The sequence below is a fragment of the Dysidea avara genome, chromosome 6, assembly GCF_963678975.1.
Source record: "Dysidea avara chromosome 6, odDysAvar1.4, whole genome shotgun sequence".
Classification (NCBI taxonomy): Eukaryota; Metazoa; Porifera; class Demospongiae; order Dictyoceratida; family Dysideidae; genus Dysidea; species Dysidea avara.
The window spans coordinates 17,548,950-17,574,355 of NC_089277.1; the positions used below are offsets into that span (position 1 = coordinate 17,548,950).

General features: G+C 40.1%; 1 protein-coding gene and 1 long non-coding RNA gene across 4 annotated transcripts in view; one reads left to right on the forward strand and one right to left on the reverse strand.

Moving 5' to 3' along the window:
• The window catches only part of LOC136257865 (uncharacterized), a 188,719-nt gene that overhangs the window by 21,511 nt on the left and 141,802 nt on the right, over positions 1 to 25,406 (reverse strand). For all 3 annotated transcript variants that reach the window (XM_066051183.1, XM_066051182.1, XM_066051184.1), the window contains one exon: positions 24,806 to 24,850. In XM_066051183.1, the coding sequence (XP_065907255.1) occupies positions 24,806 to 24,850 (45 nt within the window). The remainder of the gene's footprint in view (positions 1 to 24,805; positions 24,851 to 25,406) is intronic.
• On the forward strand, positions 15,126 to 16,281 carry LOC136258407 (uncharacterized). The gene is made up of 3 exons (XR_010702781.1): positions 15,126 to 15,187; positions 15,261 to 15,359; positions 15,408 to 16,281. It is a non-coding gene; the product is annotated as an uncharacterized lncRNA (long non-coding RNA).

Sequence of the window (25,406 nt, forward strand, 5' to 3'; positions counted from 1 at the left end):
TGGCCTGCAAAGTTCTGAGCGGGAAGATTAGCTGCTGTCAGTGCTTGACGAGTAGCTATTACAAAACCGGGTTGGGATATAGAGGTGTCCCAGGAATAAAACTTCAGGAGCACTCCCTTATAGTTGCAGATAATCCAGAAGGGCTGAGACTGAACAGAGATCATCTCCTGTCTGCCCTAGAATCACTTTGACATCCACTCTCTCCTGAATCAGATTTGTTTTAGACCTCAGGGAAACAATCATTGGGGAGGCAGGATTATCTACAGCCACATCTGAATCAGAGAAGTGGTCGTTGGGGTCAAACTTGGCATCCTCGCTCACCGTGGTCTTTCCTGAGTAACAGAATGAAAGAAAAAGTCACAACTGTTACTGCCCAGAGTATCACTAAGTTGAAAGAGAGTTGATCAGTGATCTATCACAACTTCATCCTCCTCAATATAAAGGGGGTAATGGGCAAGCGGGTGCATTGAGGATGCCCTTCTTTGCCCTTCTCAAATTTAATCCTCTTGAGAATTTGACGCAGGTGAGACATTTGGTTAATATTGGGCTCTTGGAAGCCATGTGATATCTGAAGCTTGTGTACTCCTGACAGATAAGTCCAAATCATGCCATCTGTGGTGGAAAGACCATGCATGTCATGAAGTAGCACAGTCTGATGTTGGCAGTACAGCAATGGAGAAAACTATTACAGAAGTTCAAGTGACGCCGCTCAGCTGCAATGTAAGTCTTGTGAGTAGAGGCAGCTAGGCCAGCCATGTAGTACCTCTTGGAGGCCACATCCAGCTGAAAAAATGTTGTCACCACTGAGCCCAGTGGTAGTAGACTTAAGGAAAAAATTGGACACTGCATGTGTTATTATGACGTACATGAACATGTAATACAATAGGGGTTGTACGGGTACAATTGCGTATGATATGTACACAGCATGACAGATACAATTGACACAGATAAATGAGGGTAGTACATTAAACAAATGATGGGTAAAGGTTAGCTGACTCTGCAGTACATGTCTTGAATGTCTAGATGCCAACTGAGGCTTCCTTGAACAGCTCAACTCAGAATGAAGAGATCCAAGTGATATACTGAGACACCAGTCTCACCAGGGATGAAGATGCTGGGGTTGGGGAGGAAGCTGCCTGAGAAACTTTGGTGAAGAATTGGTCCAGGTGATTTTTGGAGATAGCATCTGCTTTAGAGTTGAGCCATCCTGGGATGTGAACAGTGGAGAATCAAAAATTGAACTTCCAGGAGGCGCACCAGGTGCATCATGTGCACATCACTGCAATAGATGGAGTTCAGGACTGATATGACGGCTTCATTGTCAACCACAAACTGAATGGATTTCCCAGGCCAGAATCTGCTGAAGGTTGCTGCAGCTAGCACCACCGGTATCATTTCCTTCACAGCAATTGAGAGATGGCGTAGTCTGGGTGTCCACTCAAGCTGCCACTGGAAGTCCTGAACTGCCCTATAGCCCCATGAGCCAGAGGCATCTGAGTAGATTGAGATATTGATCCTGGTCTCAGAGAAGGGAGATGCCATTCCATTGGACTGTGAAAAGGAGCCATCAATTGCAAGCAATATCAACTTGAGCTGGAATTCTAAGGCACAAGACAGTCTGGGTGTAGGCCTGTGCCAATTAGGCAAGCATAATTTTGAGAATAATAGGTCACCAATTTTGTAAGAATAATTCCAGAATTATAGGATAGTTAAAGGAATAATTTTAGAATTATCAGACGTCCACGGGAATAATTGGTGAAATTAAGGGGCACGTCTTTTCTTGATTAGTTAGAAGAATATGTAAAGCTACTAAGAATGATATATAGTTGACATTATTTTACAAGCACTGGCTGAAAAAGGGCTGAAACCTGAACAGCCGCTAAAAGATCAATATACTCTAATAGAACGCTCAAATACTCTAATAGAGCAATCAGATTGTTTCATATTTAACAGTTTGCAGCTAGCATCAGGGATTTAACTGCATGATTATCTGCAATTATGAAGCTTGTGCATCTTATACCACTGTATCTTCTTTGAAAATATTGATGTCATATGTACCAAACTTATCATGTATATTAATAACTGAAAACCCTTGAATTATTACTGCAGATAGCTATTTCAAGTCTGTTGTAACTACTTATGGCTAGAAAAATGATGCATAATGCTTCATTTATGGCTATTAATTAATTCTGGCAAAACTACTTACAGTATATCAGCATCTTGAAAACCAAGCGACTAGCCACAGAAACTAAGTCAGCATTATTATGGAATAATAGGATAGATGCAAGAATAAAAAAGAATAATGGGAGAAATTATTGGAAAATTCTGGAAAGAACAATAGGTAAAATGTTAAGCATAATAGGCCCAGGCTTATCTGGGATACCTGGAGGGTGTATAATCTCTTCAAGAACAGTCCACTTGGGCAAACCACTTTGGTCACAAATTGTAGAAGCCCAGTTAGAAGTTCCAAGCCATGTTTCCTCACTGAGCGATGGTAGAAGCACTGCTGCAAGCAATACATCAGCTCCAAGAGCTTGGCTTTGGGAAGGAGCTGAAAGAGACTTTGATACCTAAAAGGTAAGGCAAGTGACTGGACCTGCAAGCTTACCTGGAATTCCCAGATGATCAAAATGTGACAGCAGCATAGTTTCTGAAGTACTATGAGACCTCGGAGCTACAAAATTGTTTAGGTAATGGAGGCATTTTGATACGCCTTTCCTCCTGAGCATCTACTGAACTGTGTTTGCTATGGCTGAAAATATCTTAGGGGCTGATTGTAAACCAGAGGGGGCAGCATCTGGTCAATGTACATAGCTATGTCCCACTGGATGCCCAGTAGATGTTGGTGGTGGATTGGTACCATGCGGTATGCTTCCTTCATGTCCACCTTCACTAGGAAAGACCCTGGACACAATTAGGGTTGATAGGTGGTCTACTGACGTGTAGGACAGAGAGGACCGTTCACGGTTAATGCCATTGCTAATGCTGTAATCTGAAGGAGATGAGAGGTCTACTATTAGTCACCACTTACCAGGCATATTCTTCTTTGGGACTAGGCCAATTGGGCTTATATAAATTACCCTGGGAAAAACCTCCTTCCACATCCTACCCAGCTGCACCTCACATGATAAGTATTCTGACACTAGTGAGGGCCTCGGGAAGTACAAGTTCCTGCCTGCACACTTCAGTGATTCAGAGTTGTGAAAGCCAATGTGAAAAACCACAATGGATACCAGATAAATGAAATCCACAAACACCGGGTCAGGATGGTCGGCTAGCTCATGAGCCCAGACCTGCCAAAGGAGGGGGGTGTAGATCTCTCTAGAGATGACCACTTGGGAGGTCCCTTGCAGTGTCCAAACCTAATAAACCTTCAGAACATGTAGGTATTGTCTGACACTATTCCTTCCATGACAAAATGAGCTCCTCACCTGCAATGAAGGGGAATAGATGATTACACACCACAGAGGTGGAGATTTGATTCCCACAACCATTACAAGTTATACATGAGGACCTGCTGTAGAAGGTAAGGAAACCCTACCCCTACCCAGGGAGTATTGAGGAACATTGACTGACTGAGCCAACCAACTACTTTGCCTTGGAAGATGATACTTCCTTTGGATGAATCGGTGTCCCCCAATTAGGATTCCATTTTTTGTCTGTTTGTTTGTTTTGCGTAGTGAAACAATGTTAAGTATCCATAACTGACAAATGACATAGCTGACATGAGAAAGAGCCTGCAGGAGGCCAGCTCCTGTATATACATACAAAGTTTGCAGTAAGATGATATGAGCAAAGAGTCTGACACTCTGCTATGATACACAAGTGTAATAGTAGAGTCCAGTTCCTTGTCCAGATCTTATTACCTCCACTGGTTTGAAGGGCACTGGCTCTTCCTGTGAGGGCCACCACACTCCGAGCACTGGTGTAGGCATTTGCAACGAGGCCTTTGGCAATGCCCTTGATTCCATTTGAAGCAGACTGGAGTCGGTGAAACAAGGGAGGCCATATCCAAACCAGCTGAAGATGGTGAGGGGAGGGATAAAGATCGTCCGTAAATGGAAAGGTTCAGCTCCCTCCACACCTTGATGGTCTTTGCTGCTGCCCATTCTCTGAAGTCGTGAACATGCAGTAGCCACTGACGGCACCAAGGTCTTGGATCAGCTGAATAAACAGGTACTGCTGAGAAATGAGGCCTCCTAAATGGTGGCTGGGGGTGACAGGAGTACTGCCATGAAGTGAGAGTAGGCTTGTAGCCAAGTGGTAAGATCTCTAATCGGTGCAGGAGCCTTTCTTGGAGTCTTAGAAGGTGGGGTGGCAGGTGCCATGCATTCACCTGATGAAGGTGAGGTCTCTCCAATGTCTGCTCCTTCCAGAAGCAGAGCGAGGTCAACAAACTACTACTACTACCTGATTCTCGCAATGACCCGTAATGACACTGGGGGTATTTCTTTGATAACCACCACTATTGGTGACATCACCTTAGGGTTGAGGAGCAGTTGATGAGTACAGGGGAAGGGGAGGCACCTCGCAGTGCCAATAGAGGGTCCCCAGGAAACATAGGTACTGCACTGCGGCCACCTGTATAAAATAGTAGTGCTAACAGTCCAGCAGAGTAACAGCAGTGCGCTGCAATATAAGTACTAGTAATCTCCATACCACACCCTTTGCCCTGCCAATGAAGGGTAGAATTTACAGTACCAGCTAGAGACTGCTAGATGGCTTCTGGAGAGTAGAGTGCGCTGCACTGACAGGGTGAGGCCAGGTTGGTGGGTGTACTGCACCTCAGTCAAACGGTACACATTAGCCAAGAAAAACAAAAAAACCAAAGTATATAAGTTACCTGATGAGCTTGGGAGGATGGTAAAACGGCAGCAACTGAGTAGGGTTCCTTGAAGATGACCCCGGATGCAAAATACCTGCCACAGCCATTGACAGGTCTTCAACTGTAGAGGATGTATCAATAGGCAGAGGGACTGACACCACCGGGGGCAGGAGGCTGAGCTTAAACCGCCTGAACTTGGGCTGCTGAAACTGCCGAGGTGACTGGGGCTGATGTCACTACTGCAGTCACTAGCACAGCAGAGGGCACAACTGTCACACTGGGAACTGCTGGGTCCATTATGCTCTTGGTCACCTTCATTGAACACTTGACAGAGCAACAACAATGACACAACTGCTGCTCTGGAAGTCGTGCAGAAATAGTAGGTTTAACCAGCCCACTTACCCTGAAAACAGCTTTTATTCCTCACATGCCAGGGAATTTAAAACTTGTGATGACCACAAGTGTCGCATTAGGGGCACCTGACAGTGTATGGAGCATGAGACGTTTCCTTTAAGTTAACTTCTTTTAACTTATGGTTAAACTTCTAGAAAATAAAACTTCAGTCAATAAATAAAGGCTGTTTACATACTGTATTAAGCATACTGTATTAAAGCTCCACTTTCTGTTTTCATTGTGTTTACTTGAAAGTAGTGTGACCAGTATATAACTGAAACCAGGTAAAGCAGTTTAGTAGGGCTAGCCTACATGCTGTAACAGGTGTATAACAACTGAAGAACAGTATAATAGGCCTCATAAACTACCAGTAATTGCATATCTTCTTGAGTTGAAAGGGGATATATATCCTTTTGTATGCAAAAGAAAATTAACAGCAGCCATGAGGCTTTGTGTAGAGAATCTGCATATGAAAACATGATTCACAAACTATATAACAATTGTGAAGATACTTTTGTGCGTAATTTGTGGTTTAAAGTGGTTTGTTCGAGTTATGCTCTCTTAGCGATGCTTAGTAACGTAATTGATAAATTACAAAATAATTGATGAATAATGCAATACATTTAATTTTAATGTAGTGCATGTATTGTCCAGAAACAAAGTTATAGCGATCTAAATTGCACATTAGAAGTTTAACGGTTTTAAAGAATTCAAGTCAGCATAACTTGCCAAAGATAGCAAGCATGCATATGAAATTTACACAAAATATGCATCAATCTATTACCTTTCAGACCACTTCCAGTACTTTTAGCTGCTTGTAGAGATAAGATAGAAAATCTGAGTAGTTGGATGAGCGAACTAATATTACGAGTAAAGGTGGACCGATACGGATACCAGTATCGGATCGGTATCGGTAATACAAGGTACAGATACCACAGTAGACACTCACCACTTTTATTAAACCATCTATAGCTAAGTTTCCAGTAGCTAATAACTTAGTTGAGCTAACAAAGTAGTGAAACAAAGCCTTTGTTACTCTTTTCCAAGTATTGCTGCAATTGCTCCGTGTGTATTCTAATACATTAGAGCACATGAATCTTTTTAAATTAAATGGTAGTGTAGTTGTTCATCAAGAAATAAGTTTATGACTACTTAGCTTGCTTTTTCATGAAAAGGTTTGGTAGAAAAGCTGTAACAAACACTGTACAATTATTGGCCGCACATGCAATTAATTGCCTTATCAATAAGCATACAAGAAAACTACCTCAAATCAAGAAATTAGTAATCCACCATGATGTTTATCATGTTTAGCTGTTACACAACGAATATTTTAAAACTTGATCGAACCCCTGAGATCAATCAATTTTAATAGCTAGCTATGTATCACAACAATGAAATTTCTATAATAAACTTGTCTAGGCTTCAATGTATAGTATCGGCATCGGTATCGACAAATAATTTCAGTACAAATACTCGTATCGGAAATATTGGTAAAAAGTGGTATCGGTCCATCTCTAATTACGAGTGCTCACAAAGGGGTGGAGGGTGGGGGTGGTGATGTGGGCAAGAGATAGACTTCAAAATGGAGGTAGACCATGATTGGAGTACATGTCAATGATTGGTTGTAACATTATACATTAACATTACATGTAGTTTATGATCATGTGTAATAGGCTAGGAATATGATGTCAGTTTGTACTTTGAATTTTGTGGCACATGTAATCAATAGTAGTGACAGTGTTATGTTGCATACGTATCCACGGTGATTGTGGCAAACAGTGAATGAGCAGAGCTATACTAATCAACAGTCCCCCACATTTTTGGTACTGTGACCAGCAGAAGTCCATCTCAAGAATGAAGCCAACCCTACCAAGCTAGTTGTGCTTGCCCCTCGAGTCCAAGTAGTAACCCATCACTAAAATGTTGTGGTACCATGGCAGAATAAGAGAATGGTACCCAGAAAGGCAAGCACCCCATACTCAGTGAACTGTTGTTGCTTCCTCGTTACAGGTTTTCCAGTGGTTGGCATTAATTCAAAGACAAGTTCATCACGGCATGGAGGCACTCAAGCGTCATTGCTTATCATGTTGTGGATACAGAAGTCACCTTACCAGAATAATTGCTGCCACTAAAGACATTATTGAAAGAGACACCAGTGAGCTCACAGAAACAGATTACATCTCATTAGCGGACTGGCAGAAGCAACTTGATTGAAAGAAAGAAATCCTCACTGATGTTGATGCTAAGATAATTGGTCTCATTGAAGAAGAAGGAGAGCTGGAATCCGAGGTTCTTGAAACTGAAGAGATCCAAGAGACAATCTCACAACAGGCAGCTCAAGTCGATGCAGTTTTAAGACTATATCGTCGCACTCATCCAGACCCCAGGACTGTTGTAACAGGAGTCACTCAACCGCAGGTCCCAACCCCTGCCATAAACACTGAAGATTCCACTACCTCATCTGAAACATTGAGCATACCTGCCACAGATGACACAGTCAATACATTAGTGAACTCAGAGCTTCCAGTCACAGCCACACCCCCAGTAATCCCCAATGCTGTCACCTCCCCAGAAAGCCTTGTGGTCACATCCTCAGCAAGCCATGTAGCCCCACTCCCAGCAAGCCACTTACCAAGCAGCAGTAGAGCTACTACCTGCCTACCTAAGCTCAGTTTTCTCAGGTGACCATCGCTGTCCCACTGAAGATAAGTGCTACCTCCAGAGTCAGAGCACTACCATACCTACATGAATTACAGTTAGCCCACCCTGTAAACACAGATGGAGACTTCAATATCTTTCTCCTCATAGGGGCTGACCACTACTGGGACATAGTGGAAGACCACATCATTAGAGGGGACGGTCCAACTGCTACTAGTTCCAAGACTGGCTACCTGCTTTCAGGACCAGTTTCACATACACACTCTCAATATAGTAAAAAGTGCCCTTCACATATCCACCCAGCACAATGAAGATCACACCATCCAGATTTTTTTATGACTTTGAGACAGCTGGAATAGCAGTAGAGAACAGCTCAGACAAACAGTTTCTACAAGAGTACTCACAGACATGTATCATTCGTCTTCCTGATGGTTCGTACTGCACCAGATTCCCGAGGAAAGAGAGCCACCCACCATTGTCAACTAATTCTAATTTATGCAGGAAGAGAACCCGTTCATTGGCTCACCGTCTTTCACAAACACCAGGTCTCCTACAAACATACAACAACATTATCTGTGATTTACTCAATAGGGGTTTTACTGAAAGAGTGTACACACCTGAAATACCTGGCCTGACCCATTTTATTCCTCATCACTGTGTCAAAAATAACTCAGTAACAACACCAATCCGCATTGTATATGACTGCAGCTGCTGTCAATCAAAGGACCATCCCTCCTTGAATGACTGTTTGCTCACCGGTCCTCACTTTCTAAATGATCTATGCTCAATCATCCTTCGTTTTCGTACACACAACTATGCTATCTCCACTGATATTGAGAAAGCCTTTCTCCATATCCACCTTAATGAGAGTGATAGAGATTACACCCGCTTTCTTTGGCTCAGTGATGCTACAGATCCCAACAGTGAGCCCATCATGTACCGCTTCAAGACAGTACTCTTTGGAGCTGTAAGTTCACCATTTATGTTGTATGCTGCACTGTATCATCATTTACAACACTATAACACACCACTCTCACATGACATCCAAGCCAATTTATATGTTGATAATATTGTTTCAGGGTGTGAGACAGAATTGGCTACAACCCGGTATTACAAACAAGCTAATTTAAAAGTCATTATGTCAGAGGCCAAATTTAACTTGAGACCATGGGTATCACTGGCCAAATTTATCATTGATTCCTTCCAACTACAAAACACCTCTGTTTTTATGTGGACTGACAGCCAGATTGTGTTGTACTGGATCCATAGCAAGAAGACCCTTCCACAGTTAGTTTCCTCTCGAGTAAGTCAGATTCACAATGTACTGCCATCAGCTTTCTGGAGATTTTGCTCAACCAATGACAACCCAGCAGACCTTCTGACAAGAGGTATTACTTATGACCAGCTACAGTCTTCCTTGATGTGGCTTAAGGGGACACCTTGGTTACTGTCTGATAACCTTTGGCCAGAGTGGAAGCCTACAGAAGCCCTTCAGCTACAAGTTTCAGTAGTGGAAGCCGAAGAGACTGCTCAACCAGAGACACAAGTATTACCTTTGTGGAAGACACTGACCTTCACTGTATTTTTGATGTTTCAGCATACCACAGCCTATCACGACTCCTCAGTGTTACTGCATATACCTTAAGATTTGTGAGAAACATAAGAAAGCTGTCCATCAAGTACTCAGGTCCTATCTCCCCTGCAGAGCGTACACAAGCTAACTTGACCAAACTGTACAACAGCAATCATTCCCTGCCCAAATCCAGAACATCATTTCTCGATCAAGTCGATTACCTTTAATTCGTCAACTCCATTTATTCATAGACAAAGGTGGACTCATTCGTTGTGGCAGGAGGATTCATAATGCTCCAGTCTCTGAACTGGTGAAATTTCCTTACTTGCTGCCAGCCAAACACCTGTTCACCAGAATCATTGTCTATGCAGTCCATGAGAAATATCTGCATGCTGGAGTGACTTCGACATTGACAGCCATCAGACAGAGCTACTGGATTCCTGATGCAAGACAGTCAATACGGAAACTTCTTAGACATTGTGTGATCTGCAGGAAGACTGAAGGAAAGCCATATCAAACACCGGACCCACCTCCCCTTGTCAAGTGTAGAGTTCAAGAGACTCAGCCGTTTGAAGTGACTGGTGTGGATTTCACTGGCACCTTATATGTGAGAGACATAGGTAAAGAGGGTAAAGTGTATGTGTGCCTCTTTACTTGCGCAGTGACCAGAGCCGTACATCTTGAGATAGTAACCGACCTCACCACCAAGAACTTCCTACAAGCCCTCAGGAGATTTAGCAGTAACAAGTCTTTGCCCAGGGTTATGTTATCTGACAATGCGTCCACTTACTTAGCAGCCACCGATGAACTCAACAAGCTGTTCAGTTGCAAGATCTTACTAGATGCTTTAAGTCGGAAGGGAGTTATATGGAAGTTCATCCCAAAGTGTGCTCCCTGGTACGGGGGATTTTGGGAGTGATTTATCGGGTTAACTAAAGCTTCCCTTAAGAAGCTACTCAGAAGATCGTATGTGAGTCTACTTGATCTACAAACAATAATCATAGAAATCGAAGCCATTCTCAATGACCATCCTTTAACACATGTCTCCTCTGACCTTAAGGACCCAGAACCACTCACTCCAGCACACTTGCTGTATGGTAGGAGGATTGTTTCTCTCCCACACCCTATAACCAAAGGAGATGAGATTAGTGACCCTGATTACAGCTCCGACTCAGAAGTGAAAGGGAGAGCAAGAACCATAACAGTGCTGTTAAACAACTTCTGGAGAAGATGGAGGACAGAGTACCTCACATCCCTCAGGGAATTTCATCGTACAAGAGGAAATAACTCCCAGACAGTCAAGAGGGTGAAATTGTTTTAGTCCATGATGACATACGCAGAGCTAGTTGGAAACTTGCAGTAATTGAGGATATGTCATTACTGGACATGATGGACTCATCAGAGCTATTAACATTTGCACAAGCAGTGGCAGGACGAATAGACCTATAAGCAGACTTTACCCACTCAAGATAACAAGTAAGACTGATGTTGAACCTGTTAACTCAGATGCTACCAACAGTCAGGACAAGTTAGATTTTGAGAGCAATCAGCGGAATACATCACAGCCACAGGACATCCGCCTCACAAGACAAGCAGCTATGAAAGTCCGTACAAGAGTAGCTGAATGTACCAGTGTCTTGCGTGGCCCCCCGGAAGATGTCGATGATTAGTTGTAACATTATACATTAACATTACATGTAGTTTATGATCACGTGCAATAGGCTAGGAATATGACGTCAGTTTGCACTTTGAATTTTGTAGCACATGTAATAAATAGTAGTGACAGTGTTGTGTTGCGTATGTATCTGTGGCGATCGTGGCGAACAGTGAATGAGCTGAGCTATACTAATCAACAGTCCCCCACAGTACAGACATGAGATTACAGGACTGTGTTGGCTCCTTAGTGGCTGATATGTAGCAAAATCAACAGAAAAAACGTCTGGCCAACATTATCAGGCTAACATTATCAGGCCATCCACCAGTAAACCACTGATTCTTGTCATGCCAGCCAGAAACCACCATTTGAGCTCTTCACACCACCCAGAAAAGACATCTGTTAAAACCAGCCTCAAGTAGTTTGAGTAGTACTAAGGGTCAAAACTTGTAGTATGATAGTGTGGCTATCCGCTAGTGGTGTTAGTTTGATTTTTCCTGATGTACGATTTGGATCGGTTTTGTAAAATCTGATCACAATTTATAATGAGCCAAGGGATAGTGTATACTGTGCACCTGGTTTCTAAAAGTAACACAGTATCAACTTGTTAAAAAGGTGTAAGATGTGTACATGATACTGTTGAATTGGGAACTGGATGGATGTCTTACTAAGTCACTCTACACATGTTGCTCATTCAAATGTAATTTAAAAATTGATATTTTCATATCTATATACAGCATGATAACAAGGCAGCTCCAGGAATTTTAGTGAATGGTTTCCAGACTTCCTGCTGCAAGCACATTCATACATATGGCATGCAAAATCAGCTTGGCTGTACAAAAAAGGCATGTCCGTGAAAGTAAAAGTAAGTGGTGACTAAAAGCTGATACCTGGAGCTGTCAAGAACGAATGGTACATATATATATTAGAATCTTACATTGGTCCTTTATCACTGACTCGTGCAGTCTTGCTGCACCCTTAATCGAGGGGTCACCAACTGATTTGAAATCTCATACACCCCTGGCTGCGAAATCTTTGAAATCAGAGTTCTAAAATTTGAAATCAAATCATAATACTACTCCGTAATCTCATTGTAGTTCTTTGTTCATCATTTATTGAAATAGCTAACTGGATCATCTTCACATGAGAGAACTATTGCCACCACCATTGTAACTAAACTAGCAACATACTTACGATTTGAGTAAAATAGGGTCGCTTGAAATCACTATACTTCGCACTAAACGTTGCTAGCTATATAAATATAGCATATGCTATTTTAATACCTTTATATGTTATTTAACTAGCTATAGAAGCTGGAGCTAGATACAGAGTATAGCCCAATATAATTCATACTGATAGTACAGCCTTCATTCTAACTTTATAGCTGTAATATCTAGATGTATAATAGCTACTCAATATAATAAGATTAGCTATGCATTAACTGGGCATTACCTCTCAGATGTCACAAAGTGTGTGGGATTTGCTTGGGACTATGTACTGTACTCACGTGAGCAAGAAAGGATCTGATAAAGCTGTTGTATTTATGTTTTCCTCCTGATTTTAGAAGGTTTCTCTCCTGCTTTTAGGTGGTTTCCTTGCCATTTATATATAGACCTTCTTAGTAGCTACACATAGATTTTGAAATTTGTTGGGATCTCTTGTTTGCTGAATAGAAAGATGTAACTACTGTACACTATTGTACTGTACAAAAAGCCTGATGGCTGAAACAGCACCTTCAAACCCGTTCTTTGAGGTAGATGGTGACTTGATGCAGGAAAAACCATGACCTCTCATACTGTAGTTAACTCTCTTGTAGCTGATGGTAAGTGTGAACTGATTGGTATTAGTAATATAGTACAGGTGACTAGCACAGGTCACACAGCAATTTTATTATTACAATATTATTATAATAAATGTATTACTGTATTCAGTCTTATTCTTATTATTAAACAAAGCTTTACAATGATCATGCAAGATCTGACCATAACATACCGTTACCCTCCATAATATGACGCTAATCATGTATGATTCATTATGCATGCAATTAGGGATGGGCGGTATTGCATTTTTGAAGAACGGTACGGTATTAGGAGAAATACCTCGGTATCACTAAATACTTTTTAAACTTGGGTATGCTATGATTTGCACTTATACCCACATTTTTTAAAAAGAAACAAATGAAACAACAATAATATTGTGCCACAAAGTAAGTTTTGAAGTATCCCAAAAAGTGAAAACCATTGTGAATACTTTAACATGCACTCACAGCTCTGTGTTTGTCCACAGCGTAATTATGGCTGTATGAGGCTTGACTTCATGTACGTATGGTCATCACTAAACCACCAAAAATTAATTACTACATCAAATCCGGTATTCGGTATTTTTAGAAAACCACTGCGGTATCTGAAAAATACCTTTTTAACTACTAATACCTAAATACCTCCCATGCAATATAGCACAAAGGAATTCAACTGTAGTATAGCTCTTGGTATTAATACAGGCAGATGTGCACTATCTATATTGCTATATTATTGTAGGCATGTATGCATAAATGTACAGTACTGTGTGACTATACTCTACAACATCACCATTATACTTTTCTGTGTATTGATAGGGTATATGATGTAGGAAAGTGGTAAAGTTGATAACTTTGCCAGATGGCATAGCCGATATTGAGGATTTTATTACAGCAAACTTCAAAAAAATGCTTTGGTCAAGTGAAAGGGAAAACACTCCACCTGGACATGCTGCAAAACCAAAAAGCTTTATATCTGAAATAGCAAACAATGTCATCTTGAACAGTGCTCAAAAGAAGAAGAAAAAGTTACAGCCATGCTCTATAAGCCTCTTTTCAAGCCTATTGTAATGCTTGAACCTGCCGATATCTACGCAACCATTTAGGCAGCAGATTATGAATGGATACATAATCACCATATCACAATACACGTGTCAGAAAACTGTTGATCATTATACAATTGAAGTGTCATGGTCTCTATTACTTGCATCTGAAGAAGGCTGCTACTGAGTGATAGTACACTGTCTATTATGTTGCTTTAAGAAAACCAGATTGTTTAGCAAGGTGGTGTCTTCATGCTAGTATCTACGGTACAGCTCAACTATAACTTCACACACGCATGGTACCCCACGCATGATAACACACGTGATTTCGCGGAGAACTGCAATTAACCACTCACAAATATAATTTCCACGTTAAATATATCCACGCAAACCCCCATTCAGCTGCCTGAATCAGAGCTCGGACCAAATGCTTGTTCTTGGGCTTTCCAGGTTACATAGCTTTACTCATTCTGTACGTATCTCGTACAACTTTGTGGATAGTCTAGTATAAGTAGTACGTACTTGGTCCAAACTTAAGCAACGCCTGCCAGTGCCAACTTGTTTGGCACAAATTGCTCATATAGCTAGACAACTTGGAAAGTTAAGTATATAGATATACAAAATATTTTTATAGTGTGTTATGTATTTGTTATGCTTGTACGCCAGCGTTGAAACCGGGTCGGGTCATCCGGGTCACATTTTCTCCGGGTCATCCGGGTCTGACCCGGTTTACAATTTATCCGGGTCTGACCCGGATTGGATCACGTGAGAAACGAAATTGTTTGTTTGACGACGTGGAGCTTATAAATGCTATCGCGTAGCTCTTTCGTGAGCCACGCCCACTCATCGCATTACCAACATATGCTCAGCCACACCTATTTGTTAGTAATTGCAGTATGTAGCAAGAAACTGAGGGTATCTATGGTGAGGGGTAGCTATTGTCAGTAGGTGAAGACCTTTTTTTTTTTTTTTTGGTCTTCAACCTACAGCTAGGCTGAAGTTGCAATATTTACTCAACACGAATCAAACGCTCAAAATGTAGACTCGTTCGCTCTCCCGAGACTAGCCGAAACATGTCTCGGCTTTAATTAATCCGGGTCACATCCGGGTCAATCCGGGTCACATCCGGGTCAGCAGTAGTGACCCGGTTTCAACGTTGTTATTATTATTATTATTTTATTATTTATTGCTTTATGGTGTAAACACACCAAAGGTCTGTTGGTAACATGTACCAACAGCCGCGAAAGTACATTACATTACATTACTTATTTACCTACTTACTTACTTACTTACTTACTTATATACACACATACATACAGATTCTACAAGTAGTTCAGGTTTGAGGTGGGTGGACGTGACTGGTGGCATCTTGAGCAAGGACAGAGATAGTGCAATGAGCAATTGTTGTTATCTTCAAAGTTAGTTATAAAATGATCCCAGAGAAAAGTTTTTAGTTTTGATTTTAGCAGAGGAAACGTTAGATCCAAGTTAAGGATAGGCATGGCATTCCAGAGAGTTGGTAATCTATGGAAATAAGAATGTCTAGATACGTTATTTAAATGATGAGGGATGATCAATTTGTTGCTGGTGCCAGATCTAGTATTAGCTGAGCTGAAGTTGATATGATCATGAATATTGAACTGTTTAGATTGTACCTTGATTGATTTGATTGCAAATAATATATCTTGTAACTCGAACAGGTACATCAGAGGAAGGATCCTTAGTTTTACTAGACGGGTTTTGTAACTACTGGTGTAATCATTTAATAGATACTTAGTGGCACGGCGCTGGATTTGCTCGAGAGTTAAAATGTCTTTCATCAGGTGTGGACGCCATAGTTGGGTGCAATAGAGCAGCTGAGATCGAACCATTGAAATATATAATGTGACCAATGTAGAAGTAGAATGGGTAGAAGCAATAGTACGACGTATTAGTCCCAATACCTTGTATGCACGAGCAGAGATTGATTTGTAGTGTTTGTCCCAACTTAGATTCTCAGATAATATGAGCCCTAAGTCCTTGTGTGAGTCATTATGTGGTATAGTAATATCCGAAATGGTGTAAGTGGTTTCAAACTTGCATTTAAATGATAAATGTACGAATTTTTTTAGATTAAAATTCAGATCTGTCTCTCTGGACCAAGTAAATAAAGCGATGATATCTTCTTGCAGAGCGATGTAGTCAGATGTAGTACAGATGTGCATGAAACACTTGGTATCATCGGCAAATTTTAGGAGTTGGCTTTGGTGTATATATGATGTCATGTCATTTATATAAATTAGAAATAGCACGGGGCCAAGTATGCTGCCCTGGGGCACACCTGAGAGAACTGGCAATAAATCGGAGTAACAGTTGTTAATGCAAACACGTTGATATCGATCAGTCAGATATTCCCTGAACCAAGCGCAGAGTGTACCAGTTATTCCAGCAGACCAAAGCTTGTTGAGCAAGATGGCATGAGATACGTAATCGAAGGTTTTACTGATATCGAAGTACACCACATCAGTTTGTGAGGGGCTGTTAATTATGTAGTCTAGGAAAATTAGCATTTGTTGTAAGGTTGAACAGTTTTTAGTGAAACCAAACTGAGAACAACTAATATATTTACTAATGTGAGTGATTATTTTGTTGTAGATTAGTCTTTCAAGAACTTTAGACGTGTTGGATAGGAGCGAGATGGGACGATAATTTCTTACAGAACAATGGTCGCCAGCTTTGAAGATAGGTATTACTTTGTGAATTTTCCAGCTAGAAGGTAAGGTGGCATGGCGTAGTGACATGGAAAACAGATGATATAGTGGCTCACACAGAGGTCCAGCACAGCTGTGAAGTACTTTAGGAGCAATTCTGTCAATGCCGCAAGATTTCTCAACATCTAATGAAATGAGAGCTTCAAAAACATCAGTGACAGTAATAGTTATGGAGTTTAAGGATTCATGTGTGGCTGGGTAATTGTCATGGTTTGCTGGTGAAGATGAATTGTGAAAAACAGAGTGGAAGTATTGATTAAACAAATTGTCCTTGCTGGAGTCAGTGCTAGCAGATGAAGAGTCAAAGTTCATGATAGGAGGATTAGTATTAGACTTAGTGATAGATTTTAGATATTTAAATATTTTGTTGTTGTTAGTTGGGGCAAAATTGTTTATGAGGTGAAATTCATAGTTCTGTTTGGCTGCTTTTAATTAGTCTTGAAGAGAGTTCTCAAGGGAGTCAATGATATGGGAAATGTGATATGTTGGGTGCCGCTTATTTCTACGTCGAAGAGTTCTGAGATGTTTGATGCAGTGCCTTATTTCTGAATTGAACCATATGGGGTGTCGATCTGAATGAACTTTATTTACAGGAATGAACAGTTCCATGGCTGTAATTATCTGATATTCAACAATGTGCCATATATACTCAACGTCATCACTTGAATAGCATGATGTAAAGTCAGAGCAACATAGGTAGTCATGTAAACCTTGGTAGTCACCTTTGGAATAACCAAATGTAAAGTAAGTGGTTGGCTTAGAAGACATTGTAGTACTTGTAGACAGTGAAAAGGTAATGTTGAAGTGATCAGATGGTAGTAGTGGAGTTGAATGGACTTGTAAATTGGAAATATTGTCATCTAAATTAGTAAGAACCAGGTCTAGTATGTTGCCATGATTATGGGTAGGTATGTCGATGAGCTGACTTAAACCAGTCTGGAAAACCAGATCACAAAACTGATTGGAAGGAAGAGAATGACTTGACAATGAGTCCCAGTCTATGTCTGGAAAGTTAAAATCACCAAGAATGATTAATTGATCAGACGCATTAGATAAATTTGAAAGAAAATCGAACAGGGTTTCATAATAAGTAGCAGTACTGTTGGGGGGTACGTAAACTGTGCAAACAGTGACAGGATTAGGTAGATTCAGTATGACACATACGGCTTCCAAGTTTACAGGTGAAGTTAATTTCTGGGAGGAGATTTTGTCGTTGACTGCAATGAGGACCCCACCACCACGAGATTGACGATCGTGACGAAACAGGGTATAATTGGAGGGTAGAATTTCATTATCAAATATGCTATCGGAAGCCAAGTTTCTGTTAAGCCAATTATATCAAACCATTTAGAGTAAGCTACAGATTGGAATTTCTGGAGTTTATTTACTATACTTCTGGAATTGGTATAGAAAAAAGAGAGTCATTGAGAGGTAGGTGTGACAACTTCCATTGTAGAATTACTGTTAGAAGTGTTTGATGCTTCAGATCTAGATTTAGGTACAAAGGTTGAATCAACTAGTTCACCATGTATTTGGTTTTAACGTAAATTTTAGTGCCACGAATTTTAATGTGTTTTTTATCAGTTCCTGAACTAATCAGGCTCCAACGTTCCTTTAATAGTAGTTGCTCTCTCAGCTTTTCTTCTTTGCTCATATCCGGTTTGACTTGTGTGCCTTCGGGGATTTTGAAAAGGATAGTATTTAGTTACTAATACTATCCTTTGAAAAGGATAGTGTGCCTTCGGGGATTTACATCAAAAGCACGAGATAATTTCACAAGTAGAGGTCTTGGCTTTGTTCTAGTTGAATCGAACTTTCCCAGTCGGAAGCAGTCTCTAATAGACTGTTCAGTGATGTCATTATTTGCTTCCTTCAAAATGTGGACACAACAATCGATATCTGACTTAGTGCGGGCACTCCTAGGAGTGCCAGTGGGATTCTCTTTGATACCATAAACAACGACATTGAATTTGCGATCTATGGGATTGTCAGGCACAGCTACATGTTTGTTGTTTGGTGAAGAAGTAGACTGTGATTTGCTGGTAGAAGATTCTGAAGTGATCAGTTGTGGCTCTGGAATGATATGTTGAGTGATACCAACAATTTCCTTGGGTTGGGGACTTTCAGCTTTCAAGTCTGTGACTTCTTTTTTGAGGCTATCTATGGCGGATGTAAGCTCATGTAGTTGCTGCTCTTGAATGGCTAGGCGACAGTGGGGACAGTAGAATGGATCATCTCCATCTTGGTAGACTTTGTAAAGTGTTTGTGAGAGACCGGCACACTGCCTGTGAATCCAGGCGTTGCAAGTACTTTCACAGTATATGGCTTCTTGTCCTTCTGCATCTTTTGTGGCATCTATGATAGGGTCCAAACAGATTGGACAGATCGTTGCATCAGAATCGCCAGGTGAGTTTGGCGGTGGTCGCTTCCTCTTGGAACGTGGGGTTGTTGACATTTTGCCACCTCAATCTAAATAAAGAACACCATGAAGAAAAAAAAACGAACCTGAAATCACAGTGACTAGCCTTAGGTGGTACCGTTATTAATAACATGCCACGGTACAACAGCGTCTCAACGTAGTGGCGGAGAACACGAGAGGAAACAGTCCTGAGCAAAAACAGCATAAACGTGTTGTACGCTGTATGCGTGTAGGCTTTCAGTCCAGCTTGACATCACGTCTTCGGTAGCCTTGTCTTCTCTGGCAGGCCAGTCCCGCTGAAGGTGCTCTCGAAGACTTTATTAGTTAATCGCATATACAGTAGGAAGCACAGACACATGAACTAGCTCTTGAACCAGCTCTTGAACTAGCTAGCCATTATAATGCACTTGCTACGTAAATATTAGCCAAAATGGAAACGCTTGTAAAATGCCAGCCAAAACGGAAACGTTACGCCAATGGGAGGTGTTATACAAAACGTTAAATGCCGGTGGCCCCGGAGCATTTTTTGTCCGCTAATGTACGTACTTACATGTACAAAGATTAAGTTTATTTGTGTACTAGCTATTAAATTGTGGTACGTGTAGCTATCAGTCTTACATGATTTCACTGTGTGGTTTGCTGGTTCAAAGTTTCCACTGTATATTCCACGAGAATATTGCATGTTTCCACGAGACCTTCTAGACCACATGCGTGCTTCCACTAGAAGTGAGGTACGTGAGCCCCGTACTAACGTGGCGTGGAATCATGCGTGTTCACGCGTGATATGATGAAGTTATAGTTGAGCTGTACCGTAACTGGACCAGGCACATAAATCTTAAAAAATTTATATTGTGGAGAAATCATACTTTAGTGCAAAATCAGTTTGGCTGTTTCCTTTTGATGTCAGTTTCTGTATATGCATAGCAATACATATACCATGAGGCTGATGGGATACACTATTTACCAGAAAAACCAATTTACTTCAGTGATGAGATGGAATGGACAGAATTACTTGTATGATGGGCTCAAAGATACCCTAAACAAAACTGCCAGAAGATCTTCAGAATCTTATGCATATACCATAATTCGCTTTATTTTTGTGCAAAAAAATTCATGATAAAAATTTTTGTGTAAATATATTTCCGTATGATTTATGTAAATGACTGCTCTATTAAAGTATTTCGATCTTATGCAAAATATTTTGTGTAAGAAATTTTTGTACAAGGTTCAGCATACGAAAATTATTTTACAACAAAAAAAAAGCAAATTACGGTAATCTATTATCTTACATGTTGCATATATCTCTCATGATCAATGATTTCTAGTTTGTACAATTACATGTGCCGCACATTTTGTCACCAATAGCTGCATATAACCGCCATTCTATTGTCTCCACAATGATGTCCCAGAAGATCTTCAGAATCTTATGCATATTACAATATTTTATCTTGATGTTGCGGTGTAACATCAAATCTAACATGGCCAACTCTTAAGAAGAAAAGAAGAATTGCAAGACTAACGACCTTTTATAAATTCATTACCTTACTGCTGTAAAGATTCCATCTTATTACACCACTACTGCAAGGGGATGCCACGACATACACTAACTTTTACCCTCCTCATCAACAGATTCATACAAATTCAGTTACTTTCCCTGTACAATCCATGGTTGGAACAATCTCCCTATCAGAATGATTGAATAAAATTCCCTAGAATCATTGAATCAAATTCCCTGGAATCATTTGTATCAAACTTAAACAATTTTATATAGTTATACAATGGGCATGAGCGCATTTATACAGGCAGAGCATGAGTGCACATTGTATAACTGTTATGTACCACTCACCTAATAGGTGGGGAGAGAGTCTCACAAGACAGCTACACCTCTTATAAAGGCCAGGTTTCTAACATTGATTGTGGGTGACAGAGCTGAATGCTGTGGTACTGTTCCCTCTGCAGTATCTCAGCCACCAGGGATATTGAAAGCTAATATGCTATGGGATACCTATAACACTAACCTGCATTTGCTGTTCGACTCTCATCATGTAGTGCTCAGCATACATGATCACCTGATCACCTGTGATTCTCTCGAGCGAAAAAGAGTAGCTATAATAGACAGTTTGAATGAACAAAACCTAACTGCTAAACAATGCTAGTTTAATTGTTACTATCCATACTGGCTAAACTTGAATCTGGTGGCATGACAAAAACTGGTTGCCACAACTGAACATTACGGTGAGTATTATTTAGACTATAATACATGTAGTTTTACTGAGTCGTTGTCGAAGTGGACTACGGTTTAATCTGGGCTCAGCTAGTAACGTGTATAAGAATGTTTATATATATATATATAGATATTACGGATGCAACAATATTACAATATATCGATATATTGCAATATTTTCTACTACAATACAATACAATATTGTCATTGCTGCATTGCAATATACAGCAGAGCTGTGGTTTGTGGACAATTATCCAGCATCAAAGGCACCAGAAAATAATAATTGATGATTTATTGGTGACCAGAAGCTATACCCTGGAAATATAGCACAGTAGTACTAGGCTAGCTACTTGTAAATGCATTTGATGATGATTGCTTGACCTGTGGGCATACTGTCTGCTGTACCTCAGCATATAGATATGGGCTATTTAACAATTGCAACATTTACTTTACCACTTTTCAACATCGTATTCAAATATTGCAATATAACAATATATTGCAATATTTTTGAAAAAAATATGCAATATGGAGTTTACCCATATTGTCATATATATATACATATATATACATACGTAGTCTAGAATTGTGGCCACCACATGGGCTTTTTTGATTGCCATTGGCTGCTTGGTAAACATTATATGTGTTGGTGACGTTATGGCCCACAATCAACTTTACATGTCAGGCTATAAAAGAATTCAAATGATCTGAGAGGTGTCTTTCTCCACCTACTAGGTGAGGTGTTATAGCAGTCTTGGCTACCAGCACTTGTGCAATGCTGCACAAAACCACAGCCAGTGCAATATCTGTATTTTGCACTGCGGTCGGTGCACTATAACTTATAAAGCACTCGTTACGGTCTGCAAAATTGCAACCAGTGCATTATAAGTTACAATGCACTTGCTGTGGTCTGCAATAGTGCCATATACAAATTATGGTACTGGCGGTGTCTTTGAACTGCTCACGTAGAGTAGTACATAAATTAGATTATGTAAATTAATGTATGTAACTTTTGGGCTGGTCCCTTGGACAAATCGGCATAAGCTGCCTGTCCAGTAAATAAATTCAAATTCACAGCATCACATATTCTGTGTTATGGTTCAAAAGGAAGGTACTCCCAGGTTTCAGCACTAAATATCACGATCTTGATAGTGTTTGCCTTGGTTCAAGCTTTTCATCAGTAGTTTACTACTTTTACTATGACAGCATAATATTATGCAATATTTCATCTCCTATTCTGGTTTCTCTTTCTACTTCTGATAAAACACAACAGCTATGTACTCCGTTTTATATGCTACCCTAAAGATTGTTCTAGAAATTCCTAGCTAAGATCAAAGTAAAAAATGTTACTACTGTATTTACTGTTCTGCTGAGTCACTGCTGACATGTGCGAGGCATGATTATTCATGTTATGGTGACTGTTTGGCCTAATAGTTCTGGGTACATAAAAACAGTGAACCCAAGGACCAGGACAAGGGACCATGAGGACCTTACATTTTTCAGGATTTTATGTTCCTTATGATATGTACATATATACAGATTATAAGTGCCTACTCCCACAACCTTTCATCATGTTGTCTGACACACAAGTTGCTCAATACAGAAACTTTGGTTTACCAAGGCGAGTAGCTTCTTCAGTGAAGCAGTGGCTCCATGCTAAGATGGACCACGAAACCGGTACCTTTGACTGCCACAAGTTGAGTGATTGTAGTTGAAGACTTGATTATTGCCACATTGCTAGATTCACCACCAATGAATAAGTGGCTGATGCTAACCAGCTGCTAGCAGACCAAAGTCAAGACTTTTTTAGAGTAGGTGCTTATAATACACTAGAAACTTCTAATTGATAAGAATTGCAAGCGATTATGACATGCAGAGTAAGCTACTACAAGAAAAAATTGTATAATTGTTATGAAGTTGATAAAATATCATTGGGTCCTTGGTCCCCAGGTCCACTATTTTTACCTACCCAATAGATTTTGTTGGCTTGGTTGTTAAGCATGATCTTTGCAGGAAACCTTGGCAAGGAAAGAAAAAAACATGCTTTTAAGATGAATAAAAAAATTGGAAATTTTAAAATTGGAATAGGGATCGCTGAAAAAAGCCACCAAACAAGAAGAGATCGCTGGGGTGGTAATGTAAACCACAAATCCCTATTTTGACTCTCTGTCATAAATCTTTAGTTACATGCTTTGTCATTTTGAAGTGAGTCAAAATAGGGATTTGTGGTTTACATTACCACTGACAGAGAGTAAAAATAGGGATTTGTGGTTTACATTACCACCCCAGCGATCCCTTCTTGTTTGGTGGCTTTTTTCAGCGATCCCTATTCCAATTTTAAAATTTCCAATTTTTTTATTCATCTAGTTTGTGTACTTTTTTATTAATCCAGCAATGGATTATGAAATTTCTTTTATTGATAATGAAGACTGCTGTGAATAGTGTAATTTTGCATTCTGCATAGTAACACCATCAACATTTCAGTACACATATGAAACTGATCAAATTGCAATGTGCATACAGACTGAGAGTCTCCTAATATGAGCTACTGGTGCCTTTGATAGCTGTCAAATTCAGTGCAAGGATTGTAGTTATACACTTGACTGCATTATTAGAGTATTTAAGTGACTGCTCTATTAGAGTATTTGAACCCGCCCACGTACAATAATCACGGAGCGAAAAACCACCTTGCAACAAAGTCATCAGCCCAGATTAAGCTTCCTGGCCTATACCAAGTTTAATTCTATTAGCCACAAGCAGCGCACACCAAAAAACCTAACTTTGAGTATGATCTTATATGGCTTCTCGAGCGTATGGCGTATTGGCAAGAGGAAACGGCCCGGTTTGGGCTGTTTCCATCCGAAAACGAAATCAAAAATAGGTCATGGACATGCACAATGATCCATTCAGCAAGCCTTGCTACTTTTTATCCAGGATTCTCCTTGTAAACTTCTGTGAAAGAATAATAATAATATGAATAATAAGAATAATAATATGAACAAACTGGCAAATTTTAGTGTTGCCTGAAATGCACATACTGTTTCCTTTTCACTTGATACTTACTAGTGGACCTATACTCATTGTAAAGAACCACTAGAGGGTTATTTTGTGTTGAAGGATGCTTTTCAAGGTGGTTTTTAGGTGTGTGTTCTATTAGGATTTTTGCAAAAAACATGGGTGATCCCTATTATGAACCCACTATTGTGGTTCATGACATGTATGTATGCCATTCTGGGAGAGTTTGGGGTCATACGTTTTGAGCTCTTAGATGATAATATTGTACTGTGATTTTACAGTTAAAAATGTTAGGCAATAAATTGAAATGTGTTCTTAAGTATACCTGTACAATTGTGACTGGTCTATATTAAACTATCTTAATCTTTAGTGCTCTTAGAAGTGTGGGGAGTATGAGGATCCACACTCTATTCCCATCATCTACAATATTATGCATTAGTGTATCATTGCTCTACTGACCTTCCTTTGTCGTATCAAGACCAGTTGTTTTCTTCCACCTGTCACCTGCACATGTGTACATATAAATACATTAAGACACATGGTAGTGCATCATGTGGTCCACGAAGCTGCACTAGTGTGTTGTTGACAGGAAGAATACGTAGCTCCGTGCTGCTGCCTTTACACAATGAGATGATTTTTGTCACGGAAATGTGCATAACAAATTTCAGCTTAAGGTTACAGGATACTGCAAACCCACATGTACACTATAAATCATTTTTCATGATTTAGGGTTTGGATTTCTCTTAATCCATTATTATCAAATATTTATGCATTCTTAACTCTTCTCATTAATTGACATGGAATTTAAATGTTGTTGTGGAAACATGAGTTGTCCCTATGAAATCTATGAACCAAAAATCAGACCAATGAAGAACCATGAGAGCTTACTAGCAATTCTAAGATTTGAAGAACATCACTTGTGAGGGACTGACAAGAGGATTTGTGAATAATGTGTCTGGTTGCTGAAATATGGCTACAATATGTCTAAAACAAGACACTGTGGTTGCAAAATTAATCTTTAAATTAATATTACAATAACTAGAAAGGTTATTTCTTACAA